Here is a 16,934-nt window from a genome sequence, read left to right as displayed (position 1 = left end):
ACCAAGGGGAAGTCTTCCTTTGTCCAGACTTTCCCTGTTACTTTCTCCAAAGCCTGGGACTCCTGAGGGCTGGGCCGAGCAGTAAAGACCAAAGCAAAGAAGGCATTCAGTAACTCCGCCTTCTCTGCATCCTCCGTCACCATGGCTCCTGTTTCATTCAACAGCGGGCCCACAACTTCTCTGGTCTTCCTTTTGCTTCCAATATACTTGAAGAAGCCCTTCCTGTTGAGCTTGACATCCCTTGCGAGGTTTGTCTCCAAGGAGGCCTTGGCTTTCCTCCTTTCATCCCTGCACGCTCTGGCAGCATTCTTGTAATCCTCCCAAGGGGTCAGTCCCTTCTTCCACGTGCTGTAAACTTCCTTCTTCCACTTGGGCTTTTTCAGAAGCTCCCTGCTCAACCATGCAGGTCTCCTGTGTCCCTTGCCCGATTTCTTGCTCTTAGGGATGCACCGATCCTGAGCTTGGAGGAAGTGGTCTTTGAATACCAACCAGCTCTCTTGAGCCCCTTTGCCTTCCAGAGCCCTAGCCCACGGGATCTCTCCAAGCAGTTTCTTGAAGAGGTCAAAGTTAGCCCTCCTGAAATCCAAGGTTGCAAAGGAAGTAGTGAATGAATTCCTTATTATGTTTTACTTGAGTGCGCGGCTTTTGCTTTACCTATTAAACTGTCTTCATCTCAACCCCCAAGTTTTCTTACTTTTACCCTTCTGATTCTTTCCCCCATCCCACCAGAGGGGTGTGAGTGAGCGATTGTGTGGTGCTTAGTTGCTGGGTGGGGTTAAACCACGCCAGATGCCAGACAATGGGAGCGTTTCACAGAGGTGTTAGAGGGGCTTGGATGCTGGCATTGTCTTGGTTGTCCAGGTGTATCTTTTATCCATTGTGGATAAGTTTAAGATTCCAAGAAGCAAAATTCTTATCTCCAGAGTGAGGCTGTCCTTCTCCTCCTTGTGATGAGCTGGGGTCCTTTAGTTTGCTTGCTTAAGCATGGCTATTCAGTATACAATGTAAACTATATATATCTCTTAAGAAAGTTAATACAATTTCATACTATAAAGACTAACTGGTATAATACTTAGAGAATGAGTTTTTCCTAGCAATGTATAGCACCAGCCTATACCCCATAATGGTCTTACAGGTAGTAGCCGTAAGATCCCTCACAACCATGGGCAAAGGTCTCTGCATGACAAGTCAAAATACAGTTTGCGATTCACAGGTCCATTGGCCAGTTCTTCTGGCTTGTGTAGCCTTCTTCAGGAGTTCCTTAGGGTCTTCTTATTTTCCTCACACACATGTTCTTCTGAAGTTGGCATTTTTTTCTGTTTTTTTCCTGTTTGCAGACAGCATTGCCTGTGCCTTGCAGGACCACACAAAGCCCAAATTTCACCCCAGTAACACTAAATTGTCATCCTGTCTGGGCCCAGATGCGGGAGCATCTCAGTCCAGCTCACAGAATTGGTCTCTTCTCTGCATGTGACAGGGTTTTCCCAGGGATCCCCTTGGTGTGATTCCTAGGAGGGGTTCATAGCCCTTGCGCACGTTCCAACTTGTCCATGTCCCACCCCCACCCCACCTTTTGGTGCCTGTGGTGAGTTGACCTTGCCTAGCTGCCAGGTGCCCGTCAAACTGCTCTACCACTCCCTCTCCTCAGCAAGACAGGGTGAGAAAATGAGATGAAAAAGCTCATGGGTTGAGATAAGGACACCAATTACTGTCACGGGCAAAACAGACTCAATTTGTAAAAGATTAATTTAATTTATTGACAATTAATCACAGAGCAGGATAATGAGAAATAAGAACAAATCTTAAAACACCAGCTTCCCTCCCCTCCCTTCTTCCTGGGCTCAGCTTCGCTCCCGACTCTCGTACTCTTCTGCTCCTTCCTCTTCACACTGTTCCCCTGCTCCAGCGTGGAGTCTCTCCCACAGGATACAGTCCTTCATTAACTTCTCCAAAGTAGATCCTTCCCCCGGGCTGCAGTTTTTCACAAATTGCTCCAGTGTGGGTCTTTTCCACAAGGTTCAGTCCTTCAGGAACAGAATGCTCCAGCGTGGGTTCCCCACAGGCAGCAATTCCTGACAGGAGCCTGCTTCTGCTTGGGCTCTCCCCGGGCTGCAGCTTCCTTCAGGGCATATCCACCTGCTCCAGTGTGGTCTCCACAAGCTGCAGTGTGGATATCTGCTCCGCTGTGGACCTCCATGGACTGCAGGGGGACAACTTGCTTCACCATGGTCTTCACCATGGGCTGCAGGGGAATCTCTGCTCCAGTGCCTGGAACACCTCCTCCCCCTCCTGCTTCACTGACCTTGGTGTCTGCTGGATTGTTTCACATTTGTCTCACTCCTCTCACAGGTGTTGTGCAGCATTTTTTTACCCTTTCTTAAATACGTTATCACAGAAGCAACACCAGCATCACTGATTGACGCTTTTTTCCTGTGAAGGTGACTGGTGCAGGTTGCCCAGGGAGGTTGTGGAGTCTCTCTCCTTGGAGATATTCCAAAGCTGTCAGGACATGGTCCTGGACAACTGGCTCTAGGTGGCCCTGCTTGAGAAAGGGTTTGGACCAGATGACCTCCAGAGGTCCCTTCCAACCTCAACCATTCTGTGATTTAAACTTTAATTATTCATGCCATTAGCTCTTATTAAAGAATATTTTAGCCATTTTATACCTATGCTTTTACTCATTTATTTATATTTAATTTCCATATCTTTATAACTGTATATATATACACACACATATATAGATACATGTATAAGTATATATAGAAAATAGTGTATCTATGTATAAATAAAATACATATTTGATACATCTTTGTACACTCCTTTACATATATATTTCTATATATGTTTATATTCCATCTATTGTATATAAATGTGTATATTTTTATATTTGAACCCTTCCTGGTGCAAAGGAAGCAGGCAGCCAATCAGAGGGAGATCTCAGAATATGTGGGTATGACAGTGTCAAAAATGGCTGTCAGCCAATCACAAAGCAGTGTGAAAACACATGGGGACTGACATTGTCAAAAGAGGGGGGCTTCCTTTTCTGTCATGCTTCTGGGTAAACTGGTAGGGGTGGCTGGTCCTGCCAGCCAATTACAACAGATGAAATGACCAGAAGAGGGGAGTGACTTCCAAGGCAAATGGTAAATTTTTCTCCCTGCTGGGGGGAGAATATGCCCAAAGCTGGGGGCAGGGTATCTCTCACTTCTTATCTTTGATATCTATTATGTATTTTTAAAATGTATTAAAAATGTGTTGGCTTCGCTTGTTACAGTTCTCTTATAATTATATGTGTTGGGTGGGTGACTTTATTTCCTGTGTTTTACAGAGAAATATCATATGTTTTAAGTGAGTTGTATATATTTAGAAGTAATAGAAGAACAGAGAAGGGGAAATGTCAATATTGGTCCTGCTTGATTTGCTATCTCTAGCCAATGTTTTTGACCCTTGCGCAGAGTTGGTGTGTGCTGCTATGTTTCCATCAGCTTGTTGCAATTAGAATATTTTATCAGTGAGAGAGATCTTTGTGGTTCTTAACAAACGGTGTTATCTGCAGGATTGCTATCTGTTGGATAAAAGCAGATTAATCTGTAAATAATAATAATAATTGTGTAAGCTGACGCAGGCAGGATGCAGGAACAACCACAAAACCATGGATGAAAGGCAAAGAACAAATTTAATCTCAACACCTCGCGGATTGGGGAATCTTCGAAGCAACACCCGGGCAGAGGCATGCAAGCAGGGGATGCAGGCACCACAAAGTGAGAGGGAGTCCTTATTAGCGAGAGAGTCCTTGTTAGCGAGAGAGTCCTTGTTAGCAAGAGAGTGTTTTCCAGCACCCCACATGTGAGTCACTTGCACTTGTTTACAGTCCTCCTTGCTGATCTTCAGTTACTTTCCCACATTCCACCCCCTCGCTCAGGAGACCACTTCTGCTGGGGTTGATAAAGCTGGAGATGTTCATTTAGGCTCGTGGGATGTAGTACAGAGTAATTTACAGAGGCATGCAATAAACATATATAGAAAAAGGAATAAACATATCTCTACAATAATGCTTTGAATCAGGTGTCTCATTCCTCCTGTCAGGGAACTAAACCACTACAAAGCACAATGAGCCAACCTGTGATAGGGGAGGAATACAGCAGTGTCATCTCCTTCCAGTGATACATACACGTTGCTCCAGCTCCTTCAGCTATTATTACTCTGGGTTTGATAACCTGATGTGGGGTAATTGCCCACACAGATTGGAGACCTATGACTTCTGCTTTTTCAGATTGAACTTCAATTCGATGTTGGGTTTGCGACACCGATAACACCGTTCCAATGCTATCTCCTCTAGATAAGGCACAGGTATTTGTCAAAGATACCTGAAATACAAGAACTCGAAAATCTGATATTAACAAAGGATGTAAAGTAAGAGGAGAAATTGGGTTATAATGTATAGGGGAACCTTGTAATGCCTTGGACCAAAATCCTACAGGTTCTTTCTGATTTTTCATCCCAGTCATCTGCCACAATCCCCACAAGACTGTATCGTCTGGAATTGTTACTTCTAATTCAAAAGGATATCCTTGCTTAGGAGTGTATAATTGTGCATGCTCAATCAAAGCATTTTTGCAGGCATCAAAGGCTTCTTGTTGCTGCTTGGTCCCCTGCCAGACAACTTTCTTCCTAGTTAATTTCTGCAGAAGGCACATTAATATCACTAAATGTGGGATAAAAGTCCTCCAATACCCGAAAAGTCCCCAAAAGATCTGTAACTGTTTTACTGTGATTGGTACAAGAAATCACTGGACTGTTTGCTGTACCTGATTTGATATTTCTCTAATCTGTCCATGCCAAGCTATTCCCCAAAATTGTACAGTAGCACTAGGGCCCTGTATTTTCTTTGGATTAATTGCCCGGCCTCAGTCCTGCAAATGCACTTTCAGCAATTCGGCAGCTGCTTCATTTTCTTGTTGTGACTCTGCCATAATCAGTAGACCATCAATATAATAGTAAACAGTAATGGTACCTGACCGTACTGCTACATCAGCTGCTATCGTTAGGTGGCAAATGGAGGGACTGTGTGTGTATCCCTGAGGCAATACTTGGAAAGTATATTGCTTTTGTTCCCAGGTCACATCTTGCACTGAGGTGGCAGGCGGGGCGGAGGGGGGGTGCGGAGTTGGTGGTGGAGCTGGGGGCGGTCGGCTTTTTTGCATAAATGCTAACTTTTGCCACCGGGGAAACATTTCTGATGTTGTGATCCCATCTCTTTCTGATTGTGGGATAACAGCTTGTACAAAATCATTCCACATTTGTTTCCTTGTCAGCTGTGCTGTAACTCCTTTCGGTTTTGCTGGCTTTTCTTTATTCACCATCCAAACAGATGGTTCCAAAATCACAGTCTCAGTTTCCCTCAAGGTATTTCCTAGGGCACCTACAGTACCCATAGCATTTGTCACTGCTGGTATAATAAACAGGTTTAGTGAGGCAGGTGCTCTTCTTAAAAACTGTATTTTGATACTTCTCCTCACTGCTAAACTGTCCAGATTGGATCCTTTAACGAACACATGACCCATCCCCATCTGCCGCACCAAATTAATACCTTTCTTGGTTGCACACCAGTTTCCGAGGGACGACACTAATTCAACAAGTTCTGTATATGCTGTTAAAACTGCTGCACACAACCACTGATACAACACAGGTGCGATAATGTCTTGCCCGTCAGGACCTCTGACATTTTGCAGCTGAGCATATCCTCATTGTATCTGATCATGAATGGGTATCACAGAATCACAGGGGTTGGAAGGGACCTCTGGAGATCATCTAGTCCAACCCCCCTGCCAGAGCAGGGTCACCTAGAGCAGGTTGCACAGGAACACGTCCAGGCGGGTTTTGAATGTCTCCAGAGAAGGAGACTCCACCACCTCTCTGGGCAGCCTGTTCCAGTGCTCTGCCACCCTCAAAGGAAAGAAGGTCCTCCTCATGTTTAGGTGGAACTTCCTATGTTCCAGTTTGTGCCCATTACCTCTTGTCCTGTCACTGGGCACCACTGAAAAGAGCCTGGCCCCATCCTCCTGACACCCACCCTTTAAGTATTTATAAGCATTGATAAGGTCCCCCCTCAGCCATCTTTTTTCCAGACTGAAGAGACCCAAATCCCTCAGCCTTTCTTCATAAGAGAGGTGTTCCAGTCCCCTGATCATCTTGGTAGCCCTTTGCTGTACCCTCTCCAGCAGTTCCCTGTCCTTCTTGAACCGGGGAGCCCAGAACTGGACACAGTACTCCAGGTGCAGCCTCACCAGGGCAGAGTAGAGGGGAAGGATAGAGGACTTAATAAATCTTTTTCACCCGCTGATAAATGGATAGATACAACTCCACTATCCGAAGCTTGCAGAATCCATGCCAGTATGCCTTCCCCACTCTTTTGCTGATAAATCTTCATGGTTGGAAAGGACCTTTGAGATCATCGAGTCCAACCATACACACACAAAAACAGCCCCTACAATCTCTGTCACTAGAGCATGCCCTGAAGTGCCACATCTAGACGTTTCTTAAATACCTCTAGGGATGGTGACTCAACCACCTCCCTGGGCAGGCTGTTCCAGTGCCTGACCACTCTTTCAGTAAAGGAATTCTTCCTAATATCTAATCTAAACCTCCCCTGCTGCAACTTCAGACCATTTCCTCTGGTCCTGACATTATTCACCTGGGAGAAGAGGCCAACACCCACCTCTCTCCAACCTCCTTTCAGGTAGTTGTAGAGGGCAATGAGGTCTCCCCTCAGCCTCCTCTTCTCCAAGCTAAACATGCCCAGCTCCCTCAGCCTCTCCTCATATGACCTGGTCTCCAGACCCCTCACCAGCCTGGTAGCTCTCCTCTGGACACGCTCCAGCACTTCAATGTCCCTCTTGTACAGAGGGGCCCAGAACTGAACACAGTACTCGAGGTGAGGCCTCACCAGTGCCGAGTACAGAGGTGCGATCACTTCCCTGCTCCTGCTGGCCACACTATTCCTGATACAAGCCAGAATGCTGTTGGCCTCCTTGGCCACCTGGGCACACTGCTGGCTCATGTTAAGCTGGCCGTCCACCAGCACCCCCAGGTCCTTTTCTGCATAGCCGTTTCAATTGTCTGGGGGGGGTCATCTATTTCAGGCCAATTTAGCCAGGAAAGTGGTCACGGGGGTCCAGTGCTCAGTCCCCAACTTTTTTATTAGCCATGGCATGGGTGTTCCTGGACCTACCAACTACACCAAATGTGTAAGTCGACGCAGGCAGGATGCAGGAACAGCCACAGAACCACGGATGAAAGGCAAAGAACAAATTTGATCTCGATACCTCGTGGATTGGGGAATCTTCAAAGCAACACCTGGGCTGGGCAGAGGCATGCAGGCAGGGGATGCAGGCACCACAGAGCGAGAGGGAGTCCTTATTAGCGAGAGAGTCCTTGTTAGCAAGAGTGTGAGAGAACAAGAGCTCAGACTTGCTGTTCTTGCCTGTATTTCAAGGATTCAAGAAGGCATAGTTTTTCACTGGACTTTGATGATCTTCAACAGCAGGGCAGGATTCTCAGGCACGTTCGATAAGGTGCCCCTGAGTCCATCACAGGCCTACTTTATCTAAGTGCAGATATTCTACTTGTTGAGCACGTAAGACTAAACAAACAACAATTACTGTGATATATGTGTTTTCCAGCACCCCATGTGCAAGTCACTTGAGCGTGTTTACAGTCCTTCTCAACGATCTTCCATTACTTTCCCACAATAATAATAAATCGTAGTTGGATATACAGAAATCTAATGCTCATCACAAAAATAAAGACTTCTCAAATTAGTTCATCTAGCATAATGTGACATTGATGTGTACTGCATTTCTGTTTTTCATTCATAACATACTAATCCTTGAGTGGTATCTGCCACATTTGTAAAATATTAAAAAAACAGAAAGCTTTTTGATGTGCAAAGTGTTGTTTTTTTTAATTTTTGGTTGTTTTGCCCTTGGAGTTCTATCCCAAGCATATTAATGTATTCTTTAAGATAATACAATTATTTATAACTAACCTAGTCTTTGTATTCGTTATTCCTTTTCTCTGTGGTTTAGCCAACTTTTTTTGATATTTAGCTGGATTGGGTCAGATTAATTTATAATTTAATTTATATGGAAAGCCTGCTTTATAATTGTCATGGTTTCGACTGAAAGAAAATAATGAAAATCTTGTAAAATCTTAATCAAGTGAACTGTATTCTGGAAGCACTTTTAATGCTTGTTGTTCAAGTGAATCCTTTTCTTGTTAACTTTTAGTTTCAATTATTTCCTATTCTTTTTAAATGTGTGAAGAAGCAGCAAAGAAAAGCACATGCCATCTTGTTCATCATCTTGGTTTGATTCTATAGTAAAGATGTAATTATAAATTGTGTTGAATTGGCATTGCTCTCATTCTCCTTGAGAAACAAGAAGAAAGGGCAACTCTGATCTGAAGAACTAATCTTTTAAAATGGAAGTACTGGTTGCTGACTCGAAGACTTTTCTCCTGATTTTCCTTTGTACTGTTCTTGATCTGTGAGGGGGGTCGTTGGTCCACAAAGACCTCTTACCCCCTTCCCTCCTGCTTGTAGTTATTTTCAAAAGTTGACTGACTTTTGTTAGCAGGGTACACACTGTGGTGGGTTGACCTTGGCTAGACGCCAGGTGCCCACCAAGCCACTCTATCACTCCCCATGCTCAGCTGGACAGGGGGAGAAAAATACAATGAGACTCATGGGTTGAGATAAGGACAGGGAGATGACTCAGGAATTACCGTCACGGGCAAAAAAGACTCGACTTAGGGAAAATTAATTTAATTTATTACCAATCAAATCAGAGTACGATAATGAGAAATAAAAACAAATATTAAAACACCTTCCCCCCACCCCTCCCTTCTTCCTGGGCTCAACCTCTTCACTGACCTTGGTGTCTGCAGAATTGTTTCTCTCACATATTCTCACTTCTCTCTCTGGCTGCTGTTGTGCAGCAGTTTTTTTCCCCCCTCTTAAATATGTTATCACAGTGGTGCTACCACTGTCGCTGATTGGCTCAGTCTTGGCCAGCAGCAGCTCTGATTTGGAGCTGTCTGGAACTGGCTCTGTCTGACATGGGGGAAGCTTCTGGCATCCTCTCACAGAAGCCACCCCTGTGCCCCCCCTGCTACCAAAACCTTGCTACACAAACCCAGTACACATACCCATGTTTTGAACTAAAGTGAATTAATTTTATAAGCTTTATTTTGAGAAGAGCCTTTGTTTTGCTTTCCTGCTCTTAAGACTTTTTTAGCTTTGCATGGGGGCATCCCTTCGTCCTTCCTTGTCCTTAGAGCACGCATTGCATTAGCAAGTTATATTTGGGGGGGGAGAGGGAAGGTTTGCTGGTTTTTAATCCCATATGTGTCTAGGTAATGAGAGTAATTTCTAATCTTGCTGTAAAACTCTATTCTTGTGTTGTTTCTGCTTTTTAACAAAAAAGGTTGAATCCTTCTAGATTACTGGAAATATTTCTGAACTGGAGGATAAAAGCTAGGAACTAAAAGAGCAGGAACAGTTAAATATTTGTTTCTTGGCTAAAAGTCCATGGTAGCCAAAAGTTTTAATGCAATTTTTTTTCTGTGCTACGTTTCCAGTAATCTTGATGGTGCAGGAACTATAATTTCTACATAAGGAACTGTCATGAGTATCTTTAACTCTGTGTGCTGAAACCTCACTGTATTTATTGTCTCGTTGTCTAGATATGGTGCTAAAGTAGGAAATAACACTTTTTTCTGATATTTTGAAAGTTTGAATTGTCTCCATAAATATTTTTCAGAAAGCCAATTAAATATAACAAGCAACATTATTGAGGTTTTATGTAGTTTTTTCTTCAGTGAAAAATGTCGGTGTTACATTTAATATAGTATTTTCATTTTTTGTTTCATTTTTGCTGCATTATCTGTATTTTTTAATACAAAATGTTTTAAAATGTGATGGGTGAAGTGTATCTACTTATCTGTAAAATCAATGCTGTACAAAACTTGTAACGAAGAATTCTAAGTAGGCCACAATTATGAGGAGAACTGGAAAAGGACATTCAAGACTAAAGAAACTTTAGTAATAATGTCTCCATAATAGAAGTTTTTTGTCAATGACTTGCAAATAAAATCCTGTTTAGCAAAACTATGAGAATTTTGTTTACTCCTATTTAATTAGAATGGGAGTGAAGCAGCAGGTTGATTTGAGACTAAGCAGGGTAGTAGAGATGGGAGTGTTACTTAAGCTGCTCCTGAACAAAGTAGGCTTAAATTTTGCATTAGGCTATATTATTTTTTTTTGCAAATGAAATTTGCACAAAGCTTCCCCTCTTATTTTAAGACAATTGAATGATTTTTAACCTTGATGGGGTTTTGTTTATTTGTTTGTTTTAATCCTATTTTATATAGGGGTGTCTAATTCCAAATGATTGAATAAAGTACTGAAAAGGAGGTGGCACTTTCCTTCCCTTGCTTGTTGCATCTTTGCTTCTCTGTCTGTGACCTCTCAGGCCTCAGGATGGGAACGAGTAGCAGCTTTAAAAGTTTGTAAACTGGTAATAGCATGCTGTAAAAGCAGTCTCTTCTGTGAAATTATACTAAACCATTAATGTGTCTTACAATTTCCTATAATAAACTTTTTTTCTGCTGGACATTTACATACTAACTTTTCTTTCTTCTTTGAGTCTTGTTGCCTTTAAATACTACAAAGCTATGTAGATATTTTTATTTCTGAAATCTATTTGCTAGGGAGTCACTAGCTACTGTTTAGAGCAAAGGTGAGGCTGACAGTGAAGGAAAGGTGAATTAGAAACAGATGTGAACTTTGCATTTTGTGAAATAGCTACACAGAGATAGCGTAGATGACATTCAAAGCAGAATTCAAAGTGTTCTGGGATCCACTTGCATATAATTGCTGTGATACCAACCTTATCTTTCCATGTTAAAAATGGTAATGGTTAGTGGTGGAAAGTTGTATCCGTAAAAGCACCGAACTGAAGATTTTGGAATAGGTGTGAGGGGAGGAAAGTCAAGACAAAGTAGTCTGTTCCCAAAAAATAATAAAAATTAAAAAAAAATCCATAGAAATCTGAATATTAGTTTCTCTTAAGATACTTCTAAGAATCTTATGGTATATTTATTGAAGAACAGTATACCGATTACTTTGTTATAAATACATTAAACAAAAAATCCCACAGTGTTTTGGTAGCAGGAGGGGCTGCAGGGATGGCTTCTGTGAGAAGATACCAGAAGCTGCCATCATGTTGGACAGAGCCAGTTCCAGCTGGCTCCAAGACAGAGCCACCACTAGCCAAAGCTGAGCCAATCAGTGACGCTGGTGCTGCCTCTGTGATAACATATTGAAGAAAAGGTAAAAAATGCTTCACAGCAGCTGTGAAAGGAGTGAGAAAAATGTGAAACAGTCTGACAGACACCAAGGTCAGTGAAGCAGGAGGGGAAGGAGGTGCTCTAGGCACCGATCGGAGCAGAGATTCCCCTGCAGCCCATGGTGAAGACCATGGTTGTCCCCTTACAGCCCATGGAGGTCCACAGTGGAGCAGATATCCACTCTGCAGCACATGGAGAACCCCATGCCAGAGCAGGTGGATGTGACCTAAAGGAATCTGCAGCATGTGGAGAGGAACAGGCTCCTGGCAGGACTTGTGACCCTGTGGAGAGGAGCACACGCAGGAGCAGGTTTTCTGGTGGGACCTGTGGCCCTGTGGGCAACCCATGCTGGAGCAGTCTGTTCCTGAAGGACTGCACCCTGTGGAAAGGACCCGTGCTGGAGCAGTTCATGAAGAACTGCAGCCTGTGGGAAGCACCCATGTTGGAGAATGACATGAAGGACTGTATCCTGTGGGTGGGACCCCACGCTGGAGCAGGGGAAAAGCATGAGGAGGAAGGAGCAGCAGAGACAATGCGTTATGAACTGACTGCAACCTCCATTCCCCATCCCCCTGTGCCGCTCGGGGGGGGGGGGGGGGAGGTAGTCAGGAATGAAGTTGAGCCCAGGAAGAAGGGAGGGGTGGGGGAAAGGAGTTTTTAGATTTGTTCTTATTTCTCATTATCCTACTCTGATTTTAATTTGCAATAAATTAAATTAATTTCCCCAAGTCATGTCTGTTTTGCCCGTGATGGTAATTGCTGAGTGATCTCCCTGTCCTTATCTTGACCCACAAGCTTTTTCATCATATTTTTCTCCCCTGTCCTCATTGAGGAAGGGGAGCTTGGTGGGCACCTGGTGGCCAGGCAAGGTCAACCCACCACAGGGAAACATTGCAGTACCCAGTAGGTCAGGTCTAGTCCATGGTTATGCCCGAGGTAGTAACTGTTAGATGCTTTTTTTTTTTTTAAGGTATGTTTACTGATATTATTGTGAATGGGAAAAATATGCAGCTGACTACAGGAATACAGGAGAAGTTACTGTGAATGTGCTAATGGATGTAGATGGCCTCAAAGGGAGGGATCAAATAAACTAAAAGGATTAAAAAATAGAGTGGAAAGATACTTCAGGTTTTTGTACAGTACTACTCAAGAATATGTTTTTAACATATTTAAGAATATTGAGGGTAAATTTATAGTCTTTGTTATTAAAAAGGGGGCCAAAATAATTTTAAAGAGCAGATGTCAGCGATAGTTTTGTTATAAGACACTCTGTAGAGTATAAGAAAAAACTGAATAGAGAAGTACTGGTTATGATTTCTGGGTGATAAAAAAAATCTGATTTCTGAGATCCTCTCTCATCTCCTTTATTGGCTAAAGGCTCTATTTTTGATCAATCTCTGTTTCATTTTTAGGAGAATAGCACGTTGCTTAAAATGGACATAAATGGAGAGTCCAGAACTACCATATCTACCCTCCCTGTACCTCTTGCAGAGGTCAGTTCTGCAGGCAAAGCAGAAGCAGAGAAACCACGATGTTCCAGTACTCCCTGCTCACCAATGCGACAGACAGTTTCAGGCTATCAGATCCTTCGTATGGATTCTAACTACCTGGTTGGCTTCACGACTGGAGAGGAGCTGCTAAAATTAGCCCAAAAGCATACAGGAAATGAAGATAATAAAGGGGAATCCAGGCCTAACTTGCACTCTAAACAGCTTGATTCAGGACTTGCATGTTCCTCTCATTTGTACAAAACTAGAAGTAGGTACTATCAGCCATATGAGATCCCAGCAGTAAACGGGAGGAGGAGAAGACGGATGCCCAGCTCAGGGGATAAACGCACTAAGGCTTTACCATATGAACCCTACAAGGCACTTCATGGTCCCCTGCCTCTTTGCCTTTTAAAAGGTAAAAGGGCTCACTCTAAATCCCTGGACTACCTCAATTTAGACAAAATGAGCATCAAGGAACCTGCTGACACAGACATGCTACAATACCAGCTCCAACACCTTACCCTTAGAGGGGACCATATGTTTGCAAGAAATAACACATGAACTATGAACCATAATCTAGAATTTAGAACCATTTTCTGGTTATTTCTCTGTTGCTGCAAAAATCCACTGTCATACATTGTACGTGACTGTCCATGTTGTAGGTGGTATCAGCTAAATGTTATCAGAAAGTAATTTATTTGAATAGAATTTTGACAGTGAATTGCGTTACAAATACTTGGAGGGAAAAAAATCTTTCCAGAGCAAGCAGCTTCTAATGCAAATTTGACTGCAGCTGGTGGATATTTCTTTGGACACTTTCTAACAAAGAAAAGGCTTTTGGGTTTGGGGTTTTTTGTACGGTTATCTAGCATTTATGGTAATTTAATACTGAAAAATTGATGATCTGCTTGATTGTTGCTAATTTTGTCTTGATGTTAGAAATTGCTCTTGGATAAGTACTCAAGTTATCTTTTTGTTTCATAAGATTTGTACTTTATTCTACAATAAAATGTATGTATGATTTTTTACATCATGGGAAGGAATGCAAGCTTGGCTAAATTGGATCACTTGTTATTTTAAACCATCCCATTCAAACATTTTGAAACTGGGTTTGCACTGGTGGTGAGGAGGAAATTCACTCGTAAAATAAACCTTTGTTCATTTTCTACTTTAAACCTATTAAATTTTTTTTTATTTTCTGCATGGAAGTAATTGTTTTGCCTCCTCTGTTTTATAAAACTAGTTTGGAATAAGTATTCGGAATATTAAAAAATATTTTTGAGAGTGAAGTGTTTGTTTTTTTCATTAATATGACTTATTTTTTACATTGTCTTGACATGTAAACAAGGATTCACTTCAGATTCCAGTAAATACACTAGAATGTCTGCATCAGTATGCCAATAAAGTTTTTCATTTTAAGTCATGATTTCTATATAGTATAGTAATGGAAAAGGCCAAATAACTCTAGCATTGCTTTGGAAGTTTAGTTTATATGAAGCACTGAACACTTTTATTATGATCCGGAAGGCAGATTTTTGGATGGAGTGCAAGTGAAGTGTTTCTATATCAGCCCTGAAGAGCTGATTCTGTATTATTCAACAGAGTAGATTGAATACACTGGCTTAATTTGTTGCTTAAGAATTTTTTATCCAAATATGACATCAATTGCAGTTTTGACAGCTGTATTCTTAGATATATTTAAAACACGTTAGTAACTTATGTTTAAAAATTAAAAAAAGCTTTTAGATATTTTTAGGTGCAATCTATTACTGAAGCAGCATGCAAGTTCATTTTGGTTTACTTATTTAGAAGTTAAAATTAAGATCACGTTGTTTTGAAGCATAACTTATTTGATCAGTTGTTTCTGGTACAATTCAGGGTTTTTTTGTTTCTCCTTCAGAATGAACAGCAAGCATTAGTCAGTGCATGTGTTGTGGAAAACAAAGAGTTCTTTTCATTCTGCCACTTACTCCACATCTGTAACCGAAGGCAGTAAAGAGGAGCCCAGTAGACTCTGTTTTACTAGTTTGGTTAATGTTTTCTGGCTTATTAGAATATTTACAACTGATGTATATTTTAAAGTGTTAACTGCACCTCTGTAAAGTTAATATATTGAACTTTTCCTATGTAGTCTTTAGTTTGAAAAACAGAATGTGGTCAGATGCCAAAGAGATGGAGGTTTTGTCTAAGGAGTAAACACCACTATTTATTGAAATGCCCTATGAAAATGTATTTCTGGCTGAAAAATAAATGATATAATACCTATTTTTTGTGGAGTCTTTTGCTGTGTAGAAGAATGAGGATATTTAAAAATACAAGTTTAGACCAAGAATCATTAAAATTTGAAAGCATGCAACTTGTACTTCTGTGAAATATTTAGACAGTTCGGATTCTTCTGTTGTTTCAGGAAATCAGACATACAATTGTTAGTACATTTTGTGCACGTTGTTACTTTGGTCCTCTACAGTAACTGTATAGCTACATCTATAGAGAGGCTGGTGGCTGTCTCGCCAATTTCAAACATGAAAAATTTGTTAGTACCTTTCCTGTCTGGTGGCTTGCCTGTGAAAGTGTTTGCACCTGATAACATTGCTTAACTGTTTTAGAATTGCAGTTACACTTGCATACTACATAATCATTCAATAGCCATATTTCAAGTTGGATTTTTAATGTTCTTAATTACAAATCTTCAATTCATGTAGTGATTTCCTAGTTTTACTTATAAAAGAAGCAAAATCTCAGACATAAGCAAGCTTTTCATCTTGTCTGTCATACATTAAACAAATCTATTAAAACTAAAGGCAAGATGGTTCATTAGACTACTAAAATGAAATTGAATGTGAACAATACTGAATTCTCAAAGTGAGATCTTTATTAAATATCAGGCTCTGGACCTTATTGCAGCCTTTCAATACGTAAAGGGGAAAGATGGAGAGAGACTTTTGACCAGGGCCTGTAGTGACAGGACAACGGGTAATGGTTTTAAACTAAAAGAGGGTAGAATTAGATTAGATATGAGGAAGAAATTCTTTACACTGAGGGTGGTGAGACACTGGAACAGGTTGCCCAAAGAAGTTGAGGATGCCCCATCCCTGGAAGTATTCAAGGTCAGGTTCGATGGGGCTTTGAGCAACCTGATCTAGTGGAAGATGTCCCTGCCCCCTGTGGGGAGGGGGGGCAGAACTAGATGATCTTTAAAGGTCCCTTCCAATCCAAAACATTCTGTAATTCTATGAATACAGAGTTCGCATTATTCTATTAAAAGAAAGAAACACACTGAGAAAACAATGTTTCCCTGTGGCCTATAGATATCTTCCAGATGATTGTAAGAGTGAAGGTGGCAGAAGCAATAAAAGGAAATACCACTAATCATAGAATCATTTAGGTTGGAAAAGACCCTTAAGATCATCGAGTCCAACCATCAACCTAACACTGCCAAGTCCACCACTAAACCATGTCCCTAAGCGACATGTCTACATGGCTTTTAAATACCTGCAGGGATGGTGATTCCACCGCTTCCCTGGGCAGCCTGTTCCAATGTTGGGTAACCCTTTCAATGAAGAAATTTTTCCTAATATTCAATCTAAACCTCCCCTGGCGCAACTTGAGGCCATTTCCTCTTCTCCTATTGCTTGCTACTTGGGAGAAGAGACCGACCCCCACCTCTCTACAACCTCCTTTCAGGTAGTTGTAGAGAGCGATAAGGTCTCCCCCCAGCCTCCTTTTTGCCAGGCTAAACAACCCCAGTTGCTCCTCGTAAGACTTGTCCTCTAGATCCATAACCAGCTTCATTGCTCTTCTCTGAACATACTCCAGGATCTCAATGTTTTTCTTGTAGTGAGAGGCCCAAAACTGGACACAGTACTCGAGGTGGGGCCTCACCAGTGCTGAGTACAGGGGGAAAATCACTTCCCTAGTCCTGCTCTACACACTATTTCTGATACAGGCCAGAATGCTGTTGGTCGTCTTGGCCACCTGGACACGCTGCTGGCTCATATTCAGCTGGCAGTTGACCAACACCCCCAGGTCCTTTTC

The 16,934-nt window shown here is 42.0% G+C and overlaps 1 protein-coding gene across 1 annotated transcript in view; it reads left to right on the top strand.

Moving 5' to 3' along the window:
- LOC128901986 (macrophage immunometabolism regulator-like) overlaps positions 1-15,155 on the top strand; it is a 62,104-nt gene extending 46,949 nt beyond the window's left edge. Inside the window, exon 2 of the mRNA XM_054184230.1 lies at positions 12,822-15,155. Coding sequence (XP_054040205.1) covers positions 12,822-13,460 — 639 coding nt within the window. The 3' untranslated portion in view covers positions 13,461-15,155. The remainder of the gene's footprint in view (positions 1-12,821) is intronic.
- The last annotated feature ends 1,779 nt before the right edge of the window (positions 15,156-16,934 follow it).

This window comes from Rissa tridactyla, chromosome W (genome assembly GCF_028500815.1).
Source record: "Rissa tridactyla isolate bRisTri1 chromosome W, bRisTri1.patW.cur.20221130, whole genome shotgun sequence".
Lineage (NCBI taxonomy): Eukaryota > Metazoa > Chordata > Aves > Charadriiformes > Laridae > Rissa > Rissa tridactyla.
This window is presented reverse-complemented; position numbering and strand designations above follow the sequence as displayed.